This window comes from Selaginella moellendorffii, unplaced genomic scaffold, assembly GCF_000143415.4.
Source record: "Selaginella moellendorffii unplaced genomic scaffold, v1.0 SELMOscaffold_5, whole genome shotgun sequence".
Classification (NCBI taxonomy): domain Eukaryota; kingdom Viridiplantae; phylum Streptophyta; class Lycopodiopsida; order Selaginellales; family Selaginellaceae; genus Selaginella; species Selaginella moellendorffii.
The window spans coordinates 1,193,254-1,218,857 of record NW_003314266.1 but is presented as its reverse complement, the minus strand read 5'-3'; the positions used below and the strand labels follow the sequence as shown (position 1 = coordinate 1,218,857).

Genomic DNA, 25,604 nt, shown 5'->3' with positions numbered 1-25,604 from the left:
GTTTAAATTCAAAGTTGAAGAATATTCGTTAGGGCAAAGTCATTAGAAAAATATAAGAAAATCAAATATGGAAAGCGCATGCTCTTTGCCACGTCGATCCGTCCACACTGTAGTTCTTCTTTAGGGCAGCGATAGTTCTTCGGAGCAGCGGTAGCGGCACAAGTTCGTCGCGACGATCGTGGGAATGCCGGTTCTTTCCAGCGATTCGCGCTCGCTTAGCGCGCCGACTGATTGATGGAATAAGCTCTGGAGGTGAGGGGGATGGGGGATTTGAAGGCGCCGTTGCTCGGCAGGGATCGCGAGCGGCCATCGCTGCTCGTCATCGACCCCAAGAAACGAGCTCTTGGAGTCAGGTCCTGGATTAGAATCGATACAGCCGGGAACTCTCACGTTCTTGAGGCCGACAAGTTCACGGTAATGCGGCGCTGCCAGCTCCCAGGTCGTGATCTTCGCCTGCTGGACCCTCTGTTCGTGTATCCGTCCACCATCCTGGGGAGGGAGAAGGCGATCGTCGTGAACTTGGAGCAAATCCGGTGTGTGATCACCGCGGATGAGGTACTGGTGCTCAACTCGCTGGATAGCTACGTGTTGCAGTTCGTGAGTGAGCTAAGAAGACGCATAGCTCCAAACAAGCACATCAATGCTGGGACTTTCGAGTGGCGATCTCCGGGAAGTAAGAAGATTGATGTGTCGAGCTACGATTTTAAAGAGCCCAACAGCTCCTCTCCCCAAGCAAACCATCACGAGGAACTTTTGGATGGTTTGTCCGTGAACGCGCTGCCGTTTGAGCTGAAGGCACTCGAGGTTGCTTTAGAAACGGCTTGCGTGGTCTTGGATGCACAGGTAACGAGTCTTTTTTCCTGTTTTTTTAAAAAAAAATAAAAAAAAAAACTACCTCGAGCGTTTTCTAAACTTTTTGGTATCAGACTGCAGAGCTGGAAGATGAAGCATATCCTCTGCTGGAGAAGCTTGCGTCGAGGATCAGCACCTTGAATCTGGAGCGCGTTAGACGACTCAAAAGTCGGCTAGTTGGCTTGAAACGTCGAGTGGAACGGGTAAGTGCTACCTTGCTCTATTTTCTGGGTGTTCTAACTTAAATTTTTTGAAGGTTCGTGATGAGATCGAGCAGCTCATGGATGACGACGAGGACATGGCGGAACTCTATCTTACCAAAAAGAAAGAAGCTGGAAACGTGTTTGCGGTAATGTCTGCGTCCGCGCCTGTCTCACCTGTTGGTTCTCCACAAGCTGCACGGACTTTAGAAAAGCTCCAGAGCATTGGGAAGCACAAGCTGGACAGAATGAACTCCGAAAGTAACGCAGAGGGAGTGGATGAAGTGGAGATGCTTTTGGAAGCCTATTTTGTGGTGGTCGACGGGATTCTCAACAAGCTGACCTCTGTAAGTCTCACATTTCGTACTAGAACTACATGATTGACCCAAGCTATGACCTTGCAGTTGGAAGAATATATCGAGGACACGGAAGACTTGATCAATATTAATTTGGTAAGCTCGTTTTTCTCCCCATGTGTTACTAAAGTCTTGGGTGACAGGATCATGTTCGGAATCAGCTTATTCAGTTCGAGCTCATTCTGACCACGGCAACGTTTGTGATGGCGTTCTATAGCATCATTGCTGGCATTTTTGGTATGAACATTCCACTTCCCCTGACGGATCGCCCTTGGGCTTTCAAGTGGATCATCACTGTCTCCGGGCTCGTTGGAGTTTTCTTCTTTGCTTCGGTCATCCTCTTCTTAAGATGGCGCAAGCTGATACCTATCTAGCATGTACAGCGCTGTTACCCTGGCTTATTCTGTTTAGGGAGCCAGGTCAAGTGTTTTCAATCCTTATCTTACTTTCTTTTGTTTAGTGCAGTTCAGGTATTGAAGTTCTGTTAAGACTTTGAAACTCATTTGTTGTCTGTCAGAAACATCGCCAACGGCAAGAGTGAGTAGAGATTTTGTTCTAGGAGGTACAGTATGGTACTTTTATAGTATATAGAATGTACACTGCAAGGTTTGGCTTCTAAGTTTCTCGTTCCTTTTTTCCGTTACTCTCGATGAATAGGTACATCATGCTCTCATTGACGACACATTTGAGTTACATATTTGTAACAGGGCAGTGCCGCTAGTATACATGATCTCAGCTATGTTAAAAGAGGAATTCGAAGGCTTCAGGCGTGGGGCGTGCTGTTGGTTCTTTTTACAAAGCGACCCTGAACAAGAGAACACGATCAGTTATGAAAGGTACTGTTTTTCTTTTTCTTTTTTTCACTGTAGATACTAACCTTTAGCCGTGGCCTTCTTTCAGCATTGAGTTTCCGGACCTCGTAGCGGATCTTCTTGGAAAACAGTCGAGTTCTCCGTTTTTCTCTATATCTCATGACACGAGCTTCTCTTCCGCCTCGTGGAGTAAGTCTATCCTCCCCGAAGTTTACAACCGGTACCTGTCCAACCGCCTCAACTTCCGTACTTTCCATGCAAAAATCGGGAACCAGTCCATAGTCCAAGGTACTCTGTAGACAATATTTGTTACCAAACTGATACGGAACTGCAGGATCAAGAGACTTACCGCGGGATCAAAGAGAGAATCGTCTGGAACTGTTTGAGGCCGAGGTCCCTCCGTCCAGAAAGGCCCTCGATCAGACCATGCATTGAGGACGTCCTCGTAGTCAAGCTTCAGCGTGATCTTCTTCTCGACCTCCTCTTCCTTGACTGTGCTGGCGGAACTGAACGCAAAGCCGAGCATCTCGTCGACTTCCAGCTTGATCTTGTCCAGCTCCTCGACCTCCTCGGTCTTTACTTTCACGGCATCAGCAGAGTCAAAGGCATCTGCGTCGGATACATCGCTGTTCGGGGAGGGACTGTGGAAGATCTCCGGGAAGTCGATGCCGAAGCTGTCGTGCGTGAAAGTTTTGCACTCGGACTCGCCTAGTACGTCCCCAAGGTCTGCAATTCCGTCCATTTCAATGGTTCCCGAGATGATCCCGTCCATAACGCCCAGATCTGCTTCGCTGTCGAGGAAGCCGTCGAGATCACAGTCGTCTGGCACGGTGAAGCACATCTCCTCGTCGTCTTCGTCGGGTGGAGTGGCACAGGGGACAGTACATCCCAGTGAATTATCATCACTGGCTGCAAAGTCTTCGAGAAGTGGATCAAAGATGGGAACCTCGTGAGAAGACTCCTGGCAAGGCTGGAATTCGGCTGCGTACTCCTTGGGACTCTTCGGCTCTGCTTTAACTTTGCCACTCTCCTTGGAGGAATTTGATCCGAGAGAATGGGAACGACTTGATCTGGGCTTCTTCCTCGGGGGACAGTGGCTATCCTTGGCACAAGCAGCAGTAACAGCAGCAGCAGAGTTCGTGGGAGAGATATCCTCCGCGAGCTGGAACTTGGACACCCGCTTGACGTTCTTCATGAGCATACCATTTGGACCCATACGGAAGCGCTCGTGGCGAAGAGAGACGGCGTTGGCTCCATGAACGGAACCATCACAGTTCTCGCACAGGTACGCCTCGTCCGCCTTGCAAAACCATTTCGCTCGCTCACGACCGCAGACATCACAGGGACGGAGAGCTCTTCCTGCTATTGCCATGGCCGTGGCGGCCAGATTACTACTAGACTTGGAGGTACTACTCGCCTTTTCCATATCTCCTGCTTATAACAACCTCAGCGTTCTCGCACCGACAGGCGCTAAGAAAGAGAAGAAGAAGCAGAGAAGCCTTGAAGCTGTCCGAGAGGAATTGTGGAAAGGTGTTATCCCCTCCGCCGAGCACGCGCCAGTTGCTCAAGCCAATGGGAAGCTCGGGCTACTTACAGGGAAGGAGAAAGGCAAAGGGAAAGAAGATCACATCGATATCGCATCAAATCATCGCGGCAGTCGAGGACATGGCAGAGTGACACACAGGAGGAGAGACCAAAACCGCGTCACAGCTTTTAAGCGAGGAACAGGAGGGCTCGAAAGCAAAGCTCGCTCGCTCGTTCAGCTGCTGCTAGTGCTGCTCACCACTTTTGATGGGATTGATTATTGGCGAGCGAGAGAACAGTGGCAGAAGATTGTCCAGAGGTGGGCGAGGGGCAAAATAAAATTTTGGCTCCAGCAGTCGCGGTAGCAACTTCAATTACAAAGGGAGAGAAAAAAGAGGGGACAGCGACCCAGAGAGAGCAGCGTATGGGTCCATGGTACGGTCCCCACTGGAAAGCCCTGATATTCGAAGTTTTCAAATATTTGAATCTGGGCGCGCTGCGAGTGACGTGGACTAAAGGGCCCGCGAAATCCTTATCGGAAATGCGGTGGCAATTTGTGATTGGGGGCGCCCGGGAGCGCAAAATCTGGGCCGTGCCTTCCCATTGGCTGGAGGTTGCGCTACGGTGGCTCTGCTTACGGCTTGTCGCTGTACATACATTGTCAGCAGGTACGGCTCTTGTATTTATCCACCTGTTGAAGAAAGAAAGCAATTTGGAAATTATATTATTTAGAAAAGTATGTATTATTAATATCCAATCAATTAAAAAACAGTATATACTTCACCACAACAAATCACTAAATTAAAGACAACCGTTGGATGTGAAAAGATACTAGAATATACTAGCACTCTAGCATTAATATGACGAAGTCAAGATACAAAACACTTTATAAGATTTTCTATCACCAACTCTCGTCCAACATTGAAACTCAAGACTAGCTGCCAGTTTAATGACAGGGAATTCTTGTGCGGTCCCTTCCATGCGATGGCTACTCCACAGAGAAGTGACAAAATGCCTCTACGACTAACATACCCACCACTGTTCGTTCTTTTCTCTTTCTTTTTTTCGAGCTGTTCTTCCTCGCAAAAAAAGATTTTGGATGGTTTAAAGGCGACGAGATTCAGCTGGCTGGCCTCTCCGCAACCAAACCATTCTACTTTTGCTGGAGAGCGAGAGAGAGAAAGGAAGAACAAAAAACAAGCGGTGAGAGGCCCTACCTCCCTGTTCCGAGTACACTTCGCTGTTATGGAGTTGCATCGCTCTGCATGGTTTGTGATGGACAAAGCCTGATCGCGACTCGCATCCAAATGATTGTCCCCCTTTCTCTTTGCTCTCAAAACTTACACGATCAGAGCCTTGTTAGAGAATGAAATCCCACAGCCGAGAAATCCAAGCTTTGAAAGTTAAAGGAAATTTCGGAGACTTTGGCGTACCTGTGACGAGGCCAGTCGTGTGATTTAGCCTCAACGTTGATGGGTCAATGCGGGAGATCAGGAAGTTCCAGACGAGTTTGTGATTGAAGGGCGAGCGCAGAAAAATAGCAGCTTACTGCTTTACCGCGAGTACAAAACTGTGGAACCAGGCTATATCCACGTTTGTGCGTTTCAGCTGGGTGTCAAGCCGGGAGGCATCCCCAAGCTCTCCGCTAAGTTCTTCATGCGTTCCTTCATAGCCTGGACAAGTTTCGAGATCAGTGTCACTCGTTTCCGTTTCTTCTACCAGGCATTTGCTTACCATGACACTTTTCTGGTGTGCATCCTTGTACGCGTCATTCACCAGTAGCGACAGTTTCTGCGAGAGATTTTGATAAGTAATCTCAGCTTTAAGGAGATGGTTTCTTACCTCCGCCCCGAGCTCCATCGCCGCCTCGGTGATCTCAACTCTCAAAGGTTCTTGGTTTCCGGAAAGAACAGCCTGCTTTGCTTGCACAAGTTAATTGGAAATAAATCCAAATCAAAAGAAGTTGGAAGCTTTCTCACCTTCACAAGTTCGCCCTCGCAGTATCCATCAAACTCGGTGCTGCAAACGTTTGCCTCAGTAACAACGAAAGCAATGGAGGAAAAACATATCGCCTTACGCAGCTAGTTCCTTCTGCACCTTCACGGCCTCCACTTGCACGACTTGCTGGGCTTTTCGAACAGTTTGGTAGAGCTCTTGCATATTTCCAAAAATCCCTCCTCCTCCCTAAAAGAATACAATCACCACAACGCAAATTCTTCTTCTAGACATACCTTCTTGCTTCCATCCTCGGAATTGCTCTCCGTGTTCTCCTTCTTCCCGAAAAAACCCTGGGCAGTGAAAACTTCACCCCATTGCCGCCGACCACCACCACTTAAGCAAAATTCCCTCTGTCTCAAACAGGGCAGCCTGGAACCTGAGAATCCAGCCCCGAATTTTGATGCCCATTTTTTCCAACCCATGCACTCACCGAAATGGGCCGTTGACGAAGGCGCGAGAGGCGGCGCCACCACGAATCGATCCGCACAGCCAAATGCGGGAGAGGACGCCATGCCCTGAGACAGGATCAAGCCAGAAACTAGGGTTTATATAAACGTTTTCAAATTATACGCTTTCTATCGATTTTAGAATATTCTTTGTCATATCTTAGATTCGCCTGATAAAGATTAATCAACTTTAAACTTCATTTTTATTTGCTTTAGCTTTAGCAACAGCAGAGCATAGAAAGTTTCTTTATAAAGGTCTACAGGTCAGGCTGATGATATAGCTTTTTATTGTTGTGATGTGCTTGACCTTGGTTTACATTTCCTAGAATGTTTTAACAATCCACAAGACCATTGTTGTAATTCTATGTGTCCATAAACAAAAGAATTCCTATATCTCAATTTGAGGCATGTCCATTTATGCCCAATTAAAAATTATAAAACCTGTCAACATGGATGGATGTAATGCATTGTTCCCTCTCATTCAATCTTCTATGACCTGTTCCACCCCTCAGAAGGATGGTATATATGTAGATTTGTGATAATTATAGTTTGGTTTCCTTTGGTTGTACATTTTTAGATACTACTCTATAAGGTAAATAAATCCATAATTTCAACATATAACAGCTATTATTAGAAAATTTTAGTTATTCTTCTAATTAAAACATGTATATATAATAGTTAAAATTAAGAAATCTAAAATATAATGATATTGTAAGTTCCTAGATTTGGACTTTTTGGAAAAAAATTTGACCATCAGATGTTAATTTTAACATATAACATAGAAAAAAGTATTTCGAAGTGAAAGCTTATATGTTGCAAAATGTTAAACGAGTTGCAGAATAGAAAGGAAATGGATGCTTGTTATAGAAAGAAATTCAAAGTATGTGATGACAGGAGTGAGTTTGGCAAGACAGGAAGAGGTATTGTATTGTGAAAGTTTATATTTGACATCATCTTTTTTTTGTGTTTTCTAAATGACAGCCCATCACTACAAAACATCTCAACAACAAGAATTTGAGTAAGAAATAATCTGTGTTGATAGTAAAATAACTTGTAGTACTCTTGATTTTATTTCTTTCTCATAGGTTGCATTTGCTATAGTAAAAATTTCTGAGTAGTGGGATGTAATTAAGAAAGAGGTATTATTTTGTGATAGTTAAATTTTTTTTATATTTTTTGTTTTATTAAATGGCTGATTATTACAATAGGAATGGTAAGGATCTTAGGTAATTCATGGGTGAAAGAAAAAAAGATAAAAGATTAAAAAATTGGAAATTTTCACTATGGGTTATTTTTTTCTAGGATTATTGCTATTTATGAAGTGTTTTGTTGCAATGGTTAGTTATTTGAAACACAAATAAATAAGAAAAAAAATTTAACTATTAAAAAATAATACTTCTTTCTTAATCTTATCACACTGTTTATAAATTTTTATAATAAAAAGTGTAACTAAGAAAGACAAAGGATTAAGAAATCTAGAAACTTTCATAATTGCATTTGTTGTAATAAAGATTTTTATATAATGGGATGAGATAAAAGAAAGAGGTATTATTTTGTGATAGCTCATAGTTTCTAGGTGTATGTCTTACAACAAAATATCTTAACAGGAAGAAGATATAATTTATGCTTATAATTTTTAATCCTTATTAAGAGCTTATATATTTTTTGTTTTTTCATTATTTGTTTTTTAAATTGATGTTGTGTGTTTTTAAAGACCATAGAAGTTACTTTAAGATTCATAATGATTAAGTGGTTAATGTCCAAAATCAACTACAAACAATTGTAAAGGTTTTAAAGCAACCAAATGGCTTAAGAATAAATGCATTCATTGTAGAATAGTTTCATAATGAAGTGGAAGAGTTGACAACATGCCTAAGGAGCATATACACTATAGAACACCTATAGTAATAAAAGAGAGATCTAGGAAGATGAAGGTAATTTTTAATATTTTTTCTGTATTATTTTTTCTTTTTCAATTTTTCAATTTTTTATTCAGGAGAAGTTGGAGGCAATTAAGAGGAGCAAATTTGTTATACTCAACATAAATTCTATTCTTTATGGTTTATTTTTTGCGATTTTGTTTAGAACGCTTTATACCACTAACTTGTTCGGAGAAGGTCATTTATAGGGCATGACTAGACATTACAAGGCTTTGTAGAAGAATGTCTTTGTGAGGCTTGCTATGACATGCCATTAAGATGGCCATATAGAAACGAGGCAAGTCCTAGCACAAGAGTTCCACCTCGGCTTGGAAAAACAACAGTTGAGAAGATTGTTTATTTCTTTAAAAATCTATAAAAGCTAACATGGATCTTTGTTCTGGAGCTTATAACTAGGAGAAAACTAATTCATTGAGACATTCCTTTGGAGCTTATAATTGGGAGAAAGTTGATTCATCCACCCATCTATTTATGCCAAATCACTAGTTTTTTGGGTATGGTGCAACCACCTTGTTTTAAACCTTTTGAACTAGTTTTGAGAGGTTTCTCTCATTGTAGATTTTATTGTTGGCAACCATGATAGATCCAGCTTAACAGTCGTGAATACAAAGCATCTCCATTAGGTGGAAAACTTTGCAGAAGGTTGTGATTGGCTCTCATCTTACTCACATAAAGCTTTCTATGTAAGTAAAGCCAAATTATAGGCTACTCATTGTTGGGGATGGCAAGGCACTTGGAATTTAGGGGTTAGATGAGATTGCTTAAGCATTGGAAGGTTTTGTAGATATGAAATTGATTAAGTAAGGTCCTCTTAAATATAAGGCTATGAGGTTGGGTTGGGAGATTTAAAATAGATTTAAATGTAAAGCTAAAGGTTGGGTTGGGAGTTTTGAGATAGATTATATATGTCTTTATAAGCTCCTGAATTTAGATTTCTCAAAAGGTCACATAGTCCAATATTATTCAAACCCATTCAAATCCCATGGATCATCTCTCAAATCGTTCTTTTTGGCTACTTACAATCTACTATGTTTCTTTACAAGTTCACGCCCTCGTGAATAGAAGTTAAAAGCAATAACTCTCCCAAAAGCCCCACTCTCTTGACATCTTACCCCTCGGGTCGAGCCTAGCCAAAGCAAATTGGACCTCCTAGATGTCAATTAACATCTACAAGATGTTCAATTCTACAAGATTTTTTCATACAAAATGTTATGATAAATTCTTGTGAACTTCTTTCACGTTAAGAGCATTCTAGATGTTTTATTCTATTCTTAAGGACCTTTCCAAAAGGATGTTGTCAAGAACTAGCATGGAATAAAAGATGTAGTTCATTACTACTTCAGTCAAAAGAATAAAGTTCCTTGATAGAGACTTGAATAGAGCTCTCGTAAAGAGTTATTATGCTTGATTACTTTTCCTCTATCCCATATTCCTACCACAATTCCTTTCATGGTGACAATGATGGTGTCTTCTAAACCAGGAGTGTACTTGGTTGTGGTGTTGTCCCAAGATTTCTAATATTAAATGTAAACTCCTGAATTTAAATTTCCCGGGAAGACACCCAACCCAGTACTATTTAAACCCAAGGATGCTTAACCTTATGTGTCCCAAGACCTTTAATCGATTGAAAAAAAGGGTGTAATTTTGTTTATAAGCTTTTTCTTTTTATATTTGAACCCCATGAATTGTTTCTTAAATTGTTGTCTTTAGTTGCTTACAATCATTAATGGTATCAAGTTTTCTCTAGCTCAAATAAAAATCTAAATTTAATAGAGATCTACATACTATTTACTAGTTTTCCTCAAGAGACTTTGGCTAACTAAGGATAAGTCTATTGTCACACTCTCATGGTTGTCTTTTTGATCCTTCATCCAACACCTTTTGAGAAGCTGTCAAAAGCTATAAAGTCTAATGTCAAGGATAGAAAGATGATTTAGTGGAAATTCTATTTAACAAAATTTTGGTTAAATAAATATAAACCTAAAGTTCATAATTAATTGAAATTATTTTCTAGTTTTATAAAAAGTATAAAATTTCCAACTAATTGATAAGTATTTAGACTATAAATATAATTAGATATATTGTATTATAGAAGCTTTCAGAATACAAATATAATTTATTTATACATAATATTGAATATAAGCTTTTGAATTTATAGTTGATAATATATATATATATATATATATATATATATATATATATATATATATATATATATATATATATATATAAAATTATTTTATATTAAATAAAATTCATAATTATGTAATTATTTTCTAATATATAAATTAGTAATAATTATTATTAATAATCTATTTTACTTTATTGAGTTTGGGTAGTAGTATAGCAGTGTTTTTGAAATCATACTTTAAATGTAACATCTAATTACTAATATTTATTATTTTTAGCAATTCTTTTTTTGACTTTTTTCTGGATCAGGTATTAGTTTTCTTACAATGTTATTTTTCTAAATAAAAGTCCTACTTTTCATCTAATATCTTTAATAAAAGTATTTATTCTTAGAAATTTAAATTTTTCCTAGAAATATATTAATTTTCTAGTATTACAATTTTAAAATAGCAAAAAATTATTGTATAAAATTATTGATTTTTTTGTTCACCCAGGGCAAATATAAAATTCTAAGTCCATACCAATCCTACATATGAGTCTTAAAAATGTATTAGTTTTGAATTTATAAGGAAAGTTTCACAAATCAGTTTTTAATAGGAGCACAAGAAAAAGGGACATAATATATAATACAGTCATTTGTACATATATATTTACATAGAACCATATCTGGTCATATTTTGACAGTAAGAATGTTCAAACTGTATAAAATTAGTAAAATTTATAAAATTTTGTCTTTTGAAGCTTTAAAAAAACCCTTACTGATATAAATGATAGCTTTACATTAATATTTACCATAATTACTGTGCTTTGATCACCTTTTTTTCATGTACTAATACTTGTTCCTAAAACACTGCTATTTTCTCTAGATTGCAAACACTATATTGGATCAGTCTTGAAGGGTATTAGCTTTTAACCAATGTAGCAGTAACAAGAATTAACCTTAATAAAAGAAGTCATATTTGAGACAAAATCCCATTTATATTTTACTCTAGAAATGAATTGACTTACAGGTTGGAAACTCTTTTCAAAAGAAAATATGATTACTATGCATGACTTTTTTCTTGATAAATGTAAAAGCTAGATTTTTATATGCCAAAAAGGAAAAAAAAACTCGTTGTCAAATCTTATAAATATGTAATAATGTATACAGTTTCTTAAGATGATGCCATGATTAATTTATTAACCTTCTCCCATACTTCTAATTCTTATTTATCCATCAATGTGTCATGCAGTTTATGTACAATGGGGTGGCAGTGACAGTCTTCCAAGGTCAATAGTAATGTTTATATTTGATGCATTAAGAAATCTAGCACAAGATCCCCTTGGACATCAGCTGGTTATAGCTATACACAATTGGAGGAGGATACATCATTTGCATAAGAATTTGACTGACCCTCTTCTCAATCGCCGCACATCCTTTGCTCCATCTTCATCACATATGAATATTCGAATAAATCTCTTGGATATTCTCCGCTTAATTCGGAGGTGTAATCTAACCCGCGATGAGCTGCTTGACGCTAATAATCACTCCCAAAACGAACAGTCTCTAAGAAAAACTTAGTGAGTAATACGGCGTTTAAGTACCTTCGCGTGGAAATGCGCAGCCGTGTTGTACGACACAGTTTTTCACGATGATATTTGGACCTCTGCAACGTACGGACTTGGCTATGGACGCTTCGTGGAGCTCGAGCCCAGCCCTAACCTGGCCATGTATGACGAAGGTGGGAAGCTATCTCTCCCATGTGGCTGTGAGAAGTGCGATCAATCGTCGGCGCTGCGCGACGACGACGGGAATGTGGTGCTCTATCTGACAGACACTGGCGAGGCGATCTGGGCTACAAATCGCTGAGGGAAATCGATTCTTATTCGAGCAATCTCCTCTCTCTACTTGGAATTCTGAGAGACGAGAATTGCTGGAATTTGAGAGAGACGAGAATGCCGCTAGAACACTACACGGTCTTCTCCGTTTAGGTCATAATATTTTTTTGCCTCCAAGAAAAGAAAGGCGCCAAGAAGGCGTTGCGATCGGGCGACGCCGCTCTGCCAGGTAGGGTAGATCAGATCGAGTATGGCGCTAGATCTCGCGAGCGGGAAAATCCGGCGTTCTTGATGCGAGCTCGACGCGGGATCAGGCATCTTGACAATGGGGAGCCCACGAAAGACCTGGAGCCTCGCGAGCTAGAATTCCGCCGTTCTTGATGGAGCTGGACGCGACTCTGGACGATTTCTCGGTGATCCGTGTGGCCGTCCTGGCCATGGGGCAAATGCCGCCGGTCTATCTCCGAGACTACGTTGAGACGATCGTCAAGCACACGGATATGGATCTCCGGAGTGTGAGAGCTTTCTACATCGAGCACCAAAAGAGTCCTTTCACGCAGCTTGCTTGGGAGACTGGGAAGCTCAGGATAAAGTTTATGGTTGGCGGTGCTGTGAGAAGTCCCTGGGAGGATTTCCAAGCTCACAGGAAAATTCACGGAGTGATCGGCTTGTGCCACTGCCCGCTTTCCCATGATCTTGGAGCTACCTACGACAAGTTCTTGACCATCTGTGCCTCGTATCCTTCGGCACAGGTGAAGCGGTGCTTTGGATTCCATGCCAGTGATAATCAGGTGTGTGCTTCGCCTTGGCTTTTCTTTTTGTTTCTATCGTTGTTGCTCTAACAACCATTTTTTCTGGTTACTTTGCAGCTAGAACAAGAAGACAAGAGCAAGAATTCGGATTTTATACTCTTCCCTTCTGCGGATTACGAGACTCTGGAGCTGCATATCAAGGCCTTGATGCAAGCGTTTGCAGCAGCGATGCTGATGGACTTTGAGAGGCGAGTTCTTTTAGGTGATCCGGTTGCAAGCTCCTTGACCACACCACTGGACTTGCCGGCGTCTACAGGGACTGAAGAGGTAACTTAACGAGATTTTCTCATGTTACGTTTGTGAAAGTTTTTTGTATAAGCAGTTTAGCAAAGCTAAAAGGAAGAGACTCGGCCGCCTTCAAAAGGCGATTGGAGACTATTGTCTTCTTTCTGGGTCGCATTTGAACGCAAGCGCACATTACCTATCTGCAATTGAGGTTTTAAAATCTACTGGAGATGTATTCTGGCACGCGGGAGCAGCAGAAGGCAGCATAAGCGCTATTATGGTCAGCAAACTTGAAATTCTTTGATTTTTACCCGGTTAACTCGATCTTGTCACAGGTAGATCGTCAGCGAGATCAGCAGTTCTATGATGACGTGAAAAGTCACTATGCCGAGATCATTCAGCTCTACAAGAGGTTAGTGTAGCGCAGAGAGTTTTGAAAATTCTGAGCATGTTTATTGTCAGGGGAACGTCCTTGGCCTTTGAGCTGGAAGCAAACCTCAAGCTTGCAAAGCTACTTTCCAGGTAAAAATTGATAACAGTGATGCAGCTCTATTCTCAATTGGTTTGTACTTTCAGAAAAGAGTCAACCAAGGATGCCATCGACATTTTGACAAACTGTATTGAGTCCGGTAAAAGTTTATTGGAGCCAAATGACCGGCTGGTTTTGTTTGTTGAAGTGGCCAGAATATATGGATTTCTGGGGTATGAGAGAAAAGCTGCTTTTTATTCTCGAGAAGTTGCTCATCTGTACTTGCAGCAAGACAATCACTGGGCTGCCTTGAGTGCTCTACAGATATTACATTCGTTGTCGAGTAGATATTGTCCTTTAAATTCCGCACACAAAGTAAGTTGAAGTCTCCATGATCAGATGTTTCACTGACGTTGTATATTGTCTCCAAGGAAGTTCGTGGCATTAATTCACGAGTGCACCGCACAAATGATGCCCCATGGAGCAGCTTGCAAATCGACGTTCTGGCAAACATGCTGGCTGCTTCTATACGTGGTGGCGATGCTTTAGCTGCATGGTGTGCAGCGTCACAGCTTCTTCGAGCTCATTATCCACTTATCACACCACATGCCCAAATTAGCCTTGCCACTGCTTTGTCAACGGCTGCGACAAAACTCCCGGGTGGGACACGGTCTTCAGTTCCGGCGCTCCCTTTCCTCAGGTAACTTGACGCTTTGAGTTGTACTGTTTTTTTCAACTGACTCAATTTTCGCAGGTGGCACTCGTTTCCTCAGGAAAGCTCGCAAATGGACTTTATCAAACGGAAACCTGGGAAGAAGGAATGGTGGACAGAGAGCAGCTCATCCGGCCCGTTTATCTACACGCCGTTTTCAGGGAGGCACAAGGAGCCGAAAAAGATTCAGCTCGTCTGGATAGTTGGGGAACCAGTCGAAGTCCTCGTTGAAGTTGCGAATCCTTGTGCCTTCGAAATCCACGTTGAGAGTATATGCCTGTCAGTGGAACCGGGGGAATTCGAGGCGTTTCCGCTGTCCTTCGTCTTACCTCCGAATGGATCGGACGTGTTGTCACTCTCTGGAAGGCCACTTTCGACCGGGTCACTGACAGTACGGGGATGCTTTGTGAACTACAACGGCGTTGTTACCGAGCACTGTTTTGGGGGCACAGATGCTGAGAGAGGCTTGTTCCTGGCAGATCCATTCCGAAGCTCGGGCAGAAGTGGGTTGAAACTCCGAAACAAGCCTCTCCCGGACATCAAAGTTATTCCTCCGCTGCCCTCTCTAGTAGTGGACGTTGTTGGCGGAGAGGGCGTGGTAGTCTTGTACGAGGGGGAGGTTCGCAACATGACGATCGAGCTGTGCAACGTTGGTTCCGTGCCAGTTATAGAGGCGAACATAACAATGGTGGCGAGGCGCCGCGAGCAACATGTATATGTGGAGGACGATGTTCTTCAAGCGGCACTACCTCTACACACTGGCAGAAAGGCGTCCGTGCCTATACAGCTCCAAATTGGCCACCTGGATTCACAGAGTGAGAGAAAGACACTCGAAAACTCCACTCAATCTTTGGACGAAGAAGCTTTTCTTCATATCCACTATGCAGGTAAAGTACACAGTTTATCTTCTGAAACTAACGGAGGACAGTTTCACAGGCTCTCCAACTCTTGAAAGCACTGACGAAGAGCTCTCTCCTGGTAGACGGCTGACTAGTCGTTTGAGGCTTCGAGTTCTTCAAGGCCTTCGTCTTGTCAATTCGCGGCTGCTGTCGATGGAGATTCCTCTTCAACTAAGCAGTACTCTCCCAGCGGACACTCGCAAAGCCGAAGCAAACGCCGCAGTGAGAATGGATCCTTACAGGGGAGGCTGGAATCTACGAGTGCTCGAACTAGAGCTGTGGAACGGGACGGACGCTTTCTTTGAAGTGACAGTGGCCGTCAAAGGCGAAGAACTTGATGCCAGTACGAAAGTCCACAGGAAGCACTGTGCACGGGTTTTGGTTCCGTTGGAGAAATTCAAGCTGCCAGCTCTGGGCGACAAGGCGTTCTTCGCAACAGCTCGAGCTCTGGAGCACAGGTCCAGGAACGAAGTCACCTCCACGATCGAGGAGCTGTGCTCGAGCATCCGCGTGAGGTGGTCGTCGGGGAAGAACACCAGCGGCGAGCTCCACTTGAAGGACGCAATCCGCGACGCACTGAGGGACTCGGTCCGGGAGATCCTCCTCCCGGATCCACTCACATTTGCATTCAGGCTCGCGGCAGGAGAGGACGTTCGTGCGAACCAGCTCGTCCCGATCGAGATGCTCGTCAAGAACAACACGGCCGAGGACGTGGCCGTGTCGCTCAGCGTCGCTTGCCGGGACATCTCTGGAACGAGCTGCGTGGTGGAGCAGCAAATCCTCTACGCTGGTAAGTTCCTTCCACAGTTTGTTTTCTTCGTGAGATAACTTTGAGAGCTTTGGATCAGGCGCTCTGGATGGAGTGGAGGTGGAATTGAGCTCTCTGGGAGACGCAGTGCATAGATTTTCGCTGTTCTTCCTCGTTCCAGGAGAGTACACGCTTCTAGGAGCGGCAGTGGTACCGTTGCGCGACGATTCTATATGTTACTGCGGGCCTCCTTTTGCCGTCCACGTGGCCTGATCTTGGACGTTTAAATAATCCCCGAGTGGAAACCCTAAATCGTGTAGAGAGTGAAAGGATGGCGGAGCTGGAGCTGGTCTTCTTCAAGCTGTCCGCAATAGATCTGTGCCAGGCAAGGTGTGTGTGTCGCAAATGGCAAAGAGCAATCGACGATCCCAACTTTCGCAAGAGATATGCGTGCTCCCACGACTGCATCCCTCATCTCTGCCTTTGTATCGCCGATGACGAAGATAAATCCATCTTCGTGAGGCCAGTCGAGAGTTCCCTGCGCAGCGAGTGGCGCCTCTTCCAGACGCTCCCCAAGGGTATGAGGATCGTCAGCAGCGACGTCGGCTTGCTGTGCCTGGCCACGTTTGAGAAATTTGGGCAGACCTCTTCCATCTTCGTGTGGCGCTACAGCGATCTCAACTCCTCGCCGGCAAGAGTTCCTTTGCCGGCGGCGGACAGTGAGCAAATGCACATAGTGGTGTACAACCGCGAGAGGGATCGATCAACACGAGAGTTTTGTGTCGCTATCTTCGTCATGCCATGGGTCTCGCTATACATTTACGACTCGCCTCGGGGCAAGTGGTCGAGGCACAAACAAGAATGCCCAGAACCATGGCACACGTTTCGCATGAATGGCTTCTATCCGGTCCTGGATCATGGTGAGGTGGTGGTGTTTTGCACTGGTTCTCAGAAGATTGCGAGATACAACTTGTGGGATGGTTGCTGGCGAATTTTGGAGGTTGATCCCAGCGAGATGGGGGCAAATAACTTGTGCTTCCTTCAGCTGGATCAGGACCGGCTTTTGGTGGTGAGTGATTTAGAAATTGGGGGGCGGGGAGGGAAGAGGCAGGGAGAGAAGTGGGAGATTGTTTTGTGCCATGACAAGGAGTTTGACGTGAACTCGACGTGCACTGATGGGAGAAACAGTATATGGTTGGTTGATTGGGCCAGCTCGCGCATTGTGCACTTTGGAGTTGATTCCAAGAGCTGGTCAGTGGTGGAGGCGCCCGATGCTCTGACAGAAGCCTGGGGGGAGCTTGCTTGGTTCTCTTGTTAAAAGCAAGTTCTTCATGTCTTCGGTTTTTTTTTTTTTTTTCCCAAGATAAAGCTATTTTTTTTCTCTCCAGGATCCAGAAATTGGATCTGGTATCATCATCCAGAGCAGGATTGCTAAAAGGTTTCCTCACCATCTGAAGTACTGCTGCAAACTCAAGAGAAGTTTCTTCTCGAAGACGAAGGACATTGTGGTGCTGAATGAACCGGGAGTTCTTCTGGAAGATGATTCAGGACACAGCAGCGTGGTGATTGGCATCGCTGTTAGAATATAGTGCTGTAAATGATAAATGAACAAAGGTGGTAAGTGACTGCTTTGCAAAAAAGATTGAGCACGTTTGCGACCTTGAGCACCCCCGCCTCAAACCTTGACAGCGTTCAAATGTGTTCTTTCAAGACCTTCGACTTCTATTCCTCTTCCATGATTGCCTACTTGATCATACGCTTGTCAGGCTTGGATGATAGTCAGGGAAGAGAAGTATCGTGAGTGGTGCTAACCTTTTGGGTGTGGAAAACATGCCTCCTTCCACACAAGATAGAAAAGTATGAGGGAGGAGTAGGAGTAGCCAGAAGTTCAAGAGAAGAGATTCATGATTTTATCAAAAATATGTGGAACTTGGCTGGAACTGGAAGCTCATTTAAGTCTTATCTTTGGTTATCACATTTTATTTTTAGGGTTCCTTGGGCATTGTAATCGCGAATCCAGGTTCTGCACGGTTTCTCTTCTCTCAATCCAATCCAGGGTAGAGATTTTCATCCCAATGTACCTTGCCAGGTCTGTGGCGTGCTCCAATGACGCTCACCGCCCACAATTTCCCCACAGCTCGATGCTCGGAGGGCCTGTCTCGTCGCTCCTCGGCAACGGCGGCGGCGATGGGCATTGTAGAGCACACCTCTCGCTCGAGATTTTGGCGTCGAGGAGGAAGCAGGGCGATGGATGCTCAGCGGTGACAAGGCCAGCGTCTCTTTTCGTGAAGCGATCGCCAGTCCCGGCGAGGAGGCCTCTCCGCTACATTCCTTTGTCAAGCATCTCCACCAACAATCCCGAAGGAGACGAGGAAGAAGAAGAAGAAGAAGAAGATCTTCTAGAGAAGGAAGAAATCGATGGTGGCCGTCTAGCGAAGGCGAAGAAGCCCGAGCCAGTCCAGGTGAGAAAAAAATCCGACAGGGTCTCCAAATGGGCGAGCTTGTTCGAGGCCGCGAATGGATCCAGCTCGTCCAGCACCGCCACCGCCGAGACCAACAACAACACCGATGCTTGGTTCGATAAGATCTTCCCGAAGAACCCGGCCGGAGGAGCTTCCACCCCTTCGTCCTCCAAGCTGAGCGCCCAGCAGGAGAAGTCGATCCAGCAGCTCCAGTCCCTGGTGAAGACGCTGGGCGTGGCGACGAAGAATCCGCCTCCGCCGGCCCGCAAGAACAAGCCCAGCAAGATCCGGCAGCTGCCAGTGGAAGGCGGCGGCGTGGTGGATCCGGTTCCATTCGCGTCCATCCTCAAGAAGCTCCAGTCGGTGTCGTCGCCCAAGCCGGAGCAGCGATCGAGATTGGGGCAAGAGTTCGAGAGATCAACAAAGGTGGTGGAGGAGCTTGGAAGCGAAGAGGACGGATCGGAAACATCAGAGTCGGGAGGATCGGCAGCAAGGATAGAAGAAGAGTCGAGTGAGGAAGAAGGGGTGTTTAGCAGGAAATCTGAGGTGGAGGAGATCAGCGATCTGGCCAAGTTGACAGTGCCGACGCTGAGAGGCATGGCCAAGTCGAGGGGATTGTCTGGCTACTCGAGGCTCAAAAAGGATGACTTGGTCCATCTCTTGACAAGTTCTGATAAATAAAAGTAAATGGATCGTCAAACGAAGAAAAGCTTCATTCATGCAAACTTCCATTCTGGAGGGAAAAAAAAGAAGAGAAGACATATACTTTGTGTTACAAATAATTTATTTTAGAAGAAATGTCAAGAAGAAAGAACAAAAGAACAGGCTACTGACTGATTGAGTTCTTGGTTATGGCAAGCCGAACCAGCCTGCCAGTGTTGACTAGATAGCTCATTCAGCCACCTGTCCCATTGCCTCACCCAGTATGCATCCTAGCATGATTGTGACTATGTTCCACACAAATGAGCTAAGATTCTGGAGCATATAGTGGAAGTAAGCCAGGGAATACATCCATCCCTGCCAAGAAGCATCAACCCAGGCCACTCCTCATCATATTTTTACATCATCCAAACTTGCCAAAGAAACAATCAATGCATGAAACAAAGGTGAATTTATAGAGCTGGAAATAAGAAACAATACTTGATTATCCATATTAGTATTGTCTTAAGTTATTACCAATTTAACATTATCAGATCAATCAAATTTATTTAGTACAATTGTTGTCCAAAATGTTATTATTTCTTGTATTTTTCACTTCCATAGCTGGAAACAATGGGAAAAAGTCACCAATGAGATTACTGATACAAATGATTACAATTATTCTATTTCTTAAGAGTAGCTTTGTTATTAATTTATGTTAAATATCTTCTCAATCTTTACACTAATGTTTATAAAATTTTTGTCAACTTGGTATAAACATGATTACATTATTATAAATACTTATAATAGTTTTCACAATTAATTTAATTGTTAGAAGAATAGAAGAATTGATTCCAAAAACCCTAGTTTATATACAGAAGCGAGTGGTTTGGATTGAAACCAATCTAACAGCTACCAAAATCCCACTATGCTAATATTAGTATACGGCATCGTAGCTGTACACTTGGCCCTCACATCATCCCCTCCTCTCAGAATAATGGAAGACCATTAGAGTTCTCTTATAGATGGGTTGGGATCTAGAGGAACATCAGAAGGAGGCATTGGCGGATCTATAGGTGGTATTAACTACTTTTGATCCCTTTATATGAAACGTTTCAACCGCTACACATGCACAATCTCTGGAGGATCGGCTTGCTGGACGTCATGCCAAACCTCATAAACTTGTGGTCCAACTTGCCGCAACACTTGATATAGTCCTTTCCACCGCGTAAGGAGCCCCTTATATAAACCACATACCGTAAGATAGGGAAAACAGACTAACACCAAATTATCCACTTTGTATTCCACAAATGGACGATGATGGGAGTTGTAGCGTGTTCTTTTCCCATTTATACACGGCCTAAGTGTTCGGCAGACTCTGTTTGGACAAATGGAAGAATGCTTGTGAAATACTGATCCCACAACTTAGCATTAGCAACTTCGTAACAATCGCGGAAGGTAAACTCAATTCCGTTGGTAATATTGGATCATGACCATATAGAAGTTTATATAGTGAAGCACCAATAGAACTCTACACCTTTGTGACATATGCATACCGAAGAGACAACAAATAACCATCCCAATCCGAATGCTGAAAGTTCACATACTTCGTAATCATCCTTTTGAATGTCCGAACGAGCCATTCCACTAGACTGTCTGATTGTGGATGATAAGCACTTGTGAAAGTGTGGCATATCCCCAACTGAGATGTCAAAACATAAAATGCCTCAGCCATAAATATGGGACCATTATCCAAAAGAATCCGCTCTAGACAAGAATACTAGAACACCACTCGATTGAGGAGGAAGTATCTAACAACAGTTACAAAAGAGTTAGCAAAAGCACCAACTTCCACCCAATGAGTCAAGTAGTTAGAAGCAATAATAACATACTCATTGCCAATAGCCGATTATGGAAAAAGGTCCCATAAGATCAAATGCTACCAACTCAAACGGACGGGAAATTGCAATTGATTCCAACCGTCCTTCTGCAGCACAAGGGGGAGTATTACGAGCTTGGCACCAAATGCAGCTACGCACATACCGAATAATATCATGTCACATCTCCGGCTAATAGAAAGATCTGCACAACTTCTCGGTTACATGACGATATCCTATATGCCCACCTAGAACAAGAAAATCATGGTAGGCATGGAAAAACCATAGAATAAAGACAGAAGGCACCACCAACCGTAAATGATCATTAGGATCCGTCCCTACAAAATAAAGAAGGCCATCTTCAAAGCGATATTGAAAATGTAAATGCCAAAAAGGCAAATCATCAGCAAGTGATGCAAGATTCTCAAACCCATCTCGAAGCCTTTGAATCCATGGCTCAATCTTTTGAGCCTCGCGAACCTCATCAAAAGAAGGTAGATCTTGCTCTACGCATTGTGGACACTGAACATCAAGTACAACAACTGCAGACGGCACAAAATCCTCGTCTAGAATATCCACAGATGCTGAAACAACAGGCTCATCAGAAACATGAGAAGAGAGTGGAGAAGGAAGAGGAGCTCGAAAAAGGGCATCAACATTAGCCATAGAACTCCCTTAGCGATGAACAATATCAAAATCATATATCTGAAGCTTCAAAGCCCATCAAGCAGTACGACCAATTAAGTTCTTCCACTTCAATAATGAAGTAACAGTAGCATGGTTACTTTCAAGTAACGCTCGAGAACCATATAGATATGCATAAAGTTTCTCGAAACCTAGACTACTGCTAAACACTCCTTCTTTGTTGTAGAGTAGTTCATCTCCGTCGGTTGTAACATACAGCTTCTATATGCAATGGGATGGTGCTGACCAGGCACACTCGAGCTCTCTTGCATCAACACACCTCCAAGACCAATGTCAGAAACATGTATGCACAAAATAAAAGGTTGAGTGTAATCAAAATATGCCAAAATCGGAGGAATTGTTAATAGCTCTTTGAGATCCACAAACGCCTGTTCACAATCCGGAGACTAAATGAAAGATGACGTTGATGACTTCAGCAACGCTCGCAATGGTGAAGTGCGATCAAAAAGATAATCCACAAAACGACCGAGATACTACACCTTGCCCAAGAAGTGTTGCACATTATTTACACACTTCGAAGTAAGGAACTTTATAATAGCCACAAGTTTGTCAAGATCAATTTGCAAACCCTCATGAGAAATACGGTACCCAAGATAAGTTGTGTCGTTGGACCCAAACATGCACTTCAACCGCTTTAGCTTTAAACAAATGTCACGTAGCCAATCAAACACTTTACAAACATCACAAACATGCTCCTCCCATGTCCCCTCCGAATGAATCAAGACATCATCAATGAAGTCAGTAGTCACTTTCAACATATTGCAAAGAACCTCATCCATCATCTGCTAGAAAGTTGCTAGAGCATTGTTCAAACCAAATAGCATCACTAAGAACTTATACAAACCAAATGGTGTATGAAAAATAATCTTAGGAATATCTGCTTCAGCCATTGGTACTTGCCATTACCCAGAAGCAAGATCTAACTTGGTGAACCAATGACTTCACCCCAAACGATCTAGGAGATCAGCAGTGTGAAGAAGAGGGTACACATTTGGGATCACCACTTCGTTTAATGGACGATAGTCGATGTAGAATGAATACTCCCATCAGGATTCATTACAAGATGAGGTTCACATGCCCAAGGAGTCCACGATTTCCGAATAACACCCTTTCCTAACATCTCCTTGATGTTTGTATGTAAAATCTTGACTTCCTTAGGTGACCAACGACGAACAGAAACCTTGATTGGATGAGCATCCCCGGTTGGAATCGGATGACATGTGGCAATCTTGGCCCCAAATGATAGGTCAAATTCAAAGAGATCAGAATACTCCTTCATGAGCTGGTCAACTGCTGCAATACAAAGATTGTCGGAGGGATCGGAAAAGGGAAGAGTAGAACAAAATGGAAACATAAGAGGAAATAATGGGGGAACAAAAGTAATGGAAGCAAAGGTAAAAGTAGAGGGACAAAGAGGTATGAAAGTGAAAGGAATGGATCAAACATAAGGAAATATGAGACAGGGGGGAGAAGCCTCAAAGTCACACTTGGCATAATTGTGTTGCAACTAATCCATACTAAGAATGAGGTCAAAAGGTTGACTTGGCACCACTTGCAATGACTGCAACTCAATCCCGTGCACATGTATGTGTACAACCATTGCCATAAAGAATGAAAACTAGTTCTGCCGCACGACACAAGTGTAGACGGTAATGTGTGTGTGGTAACAGGTCGAGCAATAGAAGATAAACTCGAACCTGTATCAACCAACATAGAGAGAATAATAGAAGACCTTTTGTTATAAAAATGAGCTTGGAAAGTAAATACTGGATGAACCGATGCTGAATGAACCCCTTGATGATACTCCCGAAAGAAAGATGGAGGGGTCATTGACTTATTCATGCAAGGTCCCTCCATTACTTGCGTGACTCCTCATTTCTTGAATGCATCTCAGTGTCCAAACCTTCCACTGTAGCAGCACCAACGGGATGTTGTGGACGCCAAAGTCTCTACCCAGGAAATGGAAGTTGCCAATCCGGTAAACACCAATAGGGCCGCTCCATTGGAACATGACCATCACCCATAGGAAGTGGAGTTGAAGAACGTGCAGCGAGAAGTGGAAGAGGTGATGTCTTATAACATTGTGCCAAGCAAAGAGCATTGTCAAGAGTGGCAGGAGTAAGTGCATGCACAAGTCTGACAAAATCTTGCTAGCCACAACATTCCACTCTGACATATTTGGCTCCGCACGAAGCAAAAGACTTCGGAAACGAACACCAAATTGCATCATCGACTCAGATGGCCCTTGATGAAGACGAATTGTTAGAAGGCATCATCACAGTCGTCAGCATGTCTAAAGGCACGTTTGAAAACGTTCGGGAGAACACTCCAATCCCCACGAGTGGCTATGCTCAAACTATTGTACCACTACAATGCTAGCCCTTGGAGACACGTGGGAAACTCACGCAAACGTTAAGCATCATCCCAAGAATGATATGTGGCAATCACCGTGAAGTGATCGAACTAATAGTACACATCACCCCTAAGATTCTCGCAAAAGAACTTCGGCCGAACACGAGGATTAGCACCAAGAGCAAAAGGAGTTGTACCACGTGTCATGAATGTTGTCATCAACTAAGTTTTGTTGTTCAATTGCAATCATATAGTATCAAGCAATTGCACCAACTACTACTCCAAAGTTAGAGGAGGAAGAGATTGTTGCTCTACCATGAAGATAAATGAAAAAGAAAGAGTAAAAGAAATGAAATGAAAAAAAGTTAGAAGGAAAGGGAGATCTAGGCAATGCAAAAGTTAAATTTAAGCCAAATTCTGAAAGGAAAAAATAAAGGAAATGAAATGGAAAAAGCTAGATTTAGACAATGCAAAAGCTAGATCTAAATCAAAATCCTAAATCCAAACACTCTTTAGGGACAAACAAAGGTGCCTCTCATCTCCATCAATATAAGTGCTTAGAATATGGAAAGAGAATACAAAAAATGTGCATATCAATTAACCCAAAAACCCTAGTTTATATACAAAAGCGAGTGGTCCAAATTGAAACCAATCCAATGGCTACCAAAATCCCAATATGCTAATATTAGTATATGGTATCGTAGCTGTACACTTAGCCCTCACAGTGGCAAATTTGTTATAGTTATGACTAATTAATATCACTATAACTTCTATAATTTAAACTATTATTCATAGTGAAAATTTTATTTTAAATCACATAAAAATAAAATAAAAAATTTAATTTTAAGCTATAGTATGTCATACTCAAAAACATCATAGTATATCTAATTAATTCCACTTGACGATAATTTTAAAATTTAAGTTATCTCATTTGAATTACTTTACAAAAGGATATCTGTAATTCAAAAATATGCAACTTAAATATGGAAATAAATAATTAATTCCAAAAAATATTAGAAAAAAACCTATTTTATATAATTTGTTTATTTTTTATGCCCTTGGATTATGAAAATAATTAGAATGCCAAGTTAATAAAAAACATTGTGATACATTAGTCATAAAGTTTATTTAGATTTTTATATTGAGTTTTTTTAAGTTTATAAACATTTTAGACAATGTAGTCCTATGTAAAACATTTTTAAATTAAAAAAATCTTTGTTATTTATTAACTCCATTATTTACAAAAATAAGTAATAAATTAATTATGATCAAGGAAAAATATAAAGTTAATATACATTATTGTAGTTATCCTTAAGTTGCCACAATGCCCCACATCATCATCATCATATACTCATATATTTAAACAAAAGAGCCCGTATAATAATAGCATATACTGGCGACACTTATTCTGGGCATATGCTGAGATCTAACGGCCAAGATCTAATTGTCGAAGGTCATGTCGTTTCAAATCAGAGAAAAATTTTATGTGGCTTTTTAGGGCTGGAAAAAATGCATTCAGCGACGGGAGAGGCAGCGGGCAGATGTACTCTCTCCTGGATTCTGTTCTTGCAGACTACTTATATTTTCCACTAGAGGTCAGAATTCGATGCCCGATTCTTCGCGGTTTG

The 25,604-nt window shown here is 42.4% G+C and overlaps 5 protein-coding genes across 5 annotated transcripts; 3 read left to right on the top strand and 2 right to left on the bottom strand.

Moving 5' to 3' along the window:
- Nucleotides 1–75: 75 nt before the first annotated feature.
- On the top strand, nucleotides 76–1,867 carry LOC9658487 (magnesium transporter MRS2-1). The gene is made up of 5 exons (XM_024669423.1): nucleotides 76–843; nucleotides 927–1,055; nucleotides 1,109–1,399; nucleotides 1,457–1,504; nucleotides 1,552–1,867. The coding sequence occupies exons 1-5, from the start codon at nucleotides 262–264 to the stop codon at nucleotides 1,780–1,782; spliced, it is 1,281 nt and encodes a 426-aa protein (XP_024525191.1). The 5' UTR covers nucleotides 76–261; the 3' UTR covers nucleotides 1,783–1,867.
- A 148-nt stretch (nucleotides 1,868–2,015) lies between these two features.
- Nucleotides 2,016–4,097, bottom strand: LOC9658486 (zinc finger protein CONSTANS-LIKE 16). The gene is made up of 3 exons (XM_002964732.2): nucleotides 2,570–4,097; nucleotides 2,286–2,513; nucleotides 2,016–2,213 (listed from the first exon to the last, which is right to left on the bottom strand). The coding sequence occupies exons 1-3, from the start codon at nucleotides 3,644–3,646 to the stop codon at nucleotides 2,172–2,174; spliced, it is 1,347 nt and encodes a 448-aa protein (XP_002964778.1). The 5' UTR covers nucleotides 3,647–4,097; the 3' UTR covers nucleotides 2,016–2,171.
- Nucleotides 4,098–5,229: 1,132 nt separating this feature from the next.
- Nucleotides 5,230–6,285, bottom strand: LOC9659913 (nucleoid-associated protein At2g24020, chloroplastic). The gene is made up of 7 exons (XM_002964731.2): nucleotides 6,173–6,285; nucleotides 5,976–6,118; nucleotides 5,822–5,928; nucleotides 5,724–5,763; nucleotides 5,587–5,658; nucleotides 5,479–5,535; nucleotides 5,230–5,417 (listed from the first exon to the last, which is right to left on the bottom strand). Exons 1-7 carry the CDS (start codon nucleotides 6,252–6,254, stop codon nucleotides 5,349–5,351), a joined length of 570 nt encoding a protein of 189 aa, XP_002964777.2. The 5' UTR covers nucleotides 6,255–6,285; the 3' UTR covers nucleotides 5,230–5,348.
- A 5,529-nt stretch (nucleotides 6,286–11,814) lies between these two features.
- On the top strand, nucleotides 11,815–16,417 carry LOC9659912 (trafficking protein particle complex II-specific subunit 120 homolog). The gene is made up of 10 exons (XM_024669858.1): nucleotides 11,815–12,867; nucleotides 12,946–13,155; nucleotides 13,211–13,393; nucleotides 13,449–13,525; nucleotides 13,576–13,635; nucleotides 13,690–13,957; nucleotides 14,014–14,282; nucleotides 14,337–15,181; nucleotides 15,231–15,983; nucleotides 16,042–16,417. Exons 1-10 carry the CDS (start codon nucleotides 12,457–12,459, stop codon nucleotides 16,212–16,214), a joined length of 3,249 nt encoding a protein of 1,082 aa, XP_024525626.1. The 5' UTR covers nucleotides 11,815–12,456; the 3' UTR covers nucleotides 16,215–16,417.
- Nucleotides 16,418–17,944: 1,527 nt separating this feature from the next.
- Nucleotides 17,945–19,112, top strand: LOC112344760 (SAP-like protein BP-73). The gene is made up of 2 exons (XM_024670109.1): nucleotides 17,945–17,961; nucleotides 18,031–19,112. Exon 2 carries the CDS (start codon nucleotides 18,083–18,085, stop codon nucleotides 19,082–19,084), a length of 1,002 nt encoding a protein of 333 aa, XP_024525877.1. The 5' UTR covers nucleotides 17,945–17,961; nucleotides 18,031–18,082; the 3' UTR covers nucleotides 19,085–19,112.
- The last annotated feature ends 6,492 nt before the right edge of the window (nucleotides 19,113–25,604 follow it).

Bases quoted from the DNA above. Each gene is read 5' to 3' on its own strand.
- LOC9658487 (XM_024669423.1), top strand. From the start codon at position 262: ATGGGGGATTTGAAGGCGCCGTTGCTCGGCAGGGATCGCGAGCGGCCA. The intron at 1,400-1,456 runs GTAAGTCTCACA...ATGACCTTGCAG, and splicing joins TTCTCAACAAGCTGACCTCT to TTGGAAGAATATATCGAGGA. The intron at 1,505-1,551 runs GTAAGCTCGTTT...CTTGGGTGACAG, and splicing joins ACTTGATCAATATTAATTTG to GATCATGTTCGGAATCAGCT.
- LOC9658486 (XM_002964732.2), bottom strand. From the start codon at position 3,646: ATGGAAAAGGCGAGTAGTACCTCCAAGTCTAGTAGTAATCTGGCCGCC. The intron at 2,514-2,569 runs GTAAGTCTCTTG...TATTGTCTACAG, and splicing joins ATTCTCTCTTTGATCCCGCG to AGTACCTTGGACTATGGACT. The intron at 2,214-2,285 runs GTTAGTATCTAC...TCTCTTGTTCAG, and splicing joins AAAGAAGGCCACGGCTAAAG to GGTCGCTTTGTAAAAAGAAC.
- LOC9659913 (XM_002964731.2), bottom strand. From the start codon at position 6,254: ATGGCGTCCTCTCCCGCATTTGGCTGTGCGGATCGATTCGTGGTGGCG. The intron at 5,764-5,821 runs GTAAGGCGATAT...AAACGTTTGCAG, and splicing joins GTGCAGAAGGAACTAGCTGC to CACCGAGTTTGATGGATACT. The intron at 5,659-5,723 runs GTGAGAAAGCTT...CAAGCAAAGCAG, and splicing joins GCGAGGGCGAACTTGTGAAG to GCTGTTCTTTCCGGAAACCA.
- LOC9659912 (XM_024669858.1), top strand. From the start codon at position 12,457: ATGGAGCTGGACGCGACTCTGGACGATTTCTCGGTGATCCGTGTGGCC. The intron at 13,636-13,689 runs GTAAAAATTGAT...TTGTACTTTCAG, and splicing joins CTTGCAAAGCTACTTTCCAG to AAAAGAGTCAACCAAGGATG. The intron at 15,182-15,230 runs GTAAAGTACACA...ACAGTTTCACAG, and splicing joins TCTTCATATCCACTATGCAG to GCTCTCCAACTCTTGAAAGC.
- LOC112344760 (XM_024670109.1), top strand. From the start codon at position 18,083: ATGCTCGGAGGGCCTGTCTCGTCGCTCCTCGGCAACGGCGGCGGCGAT.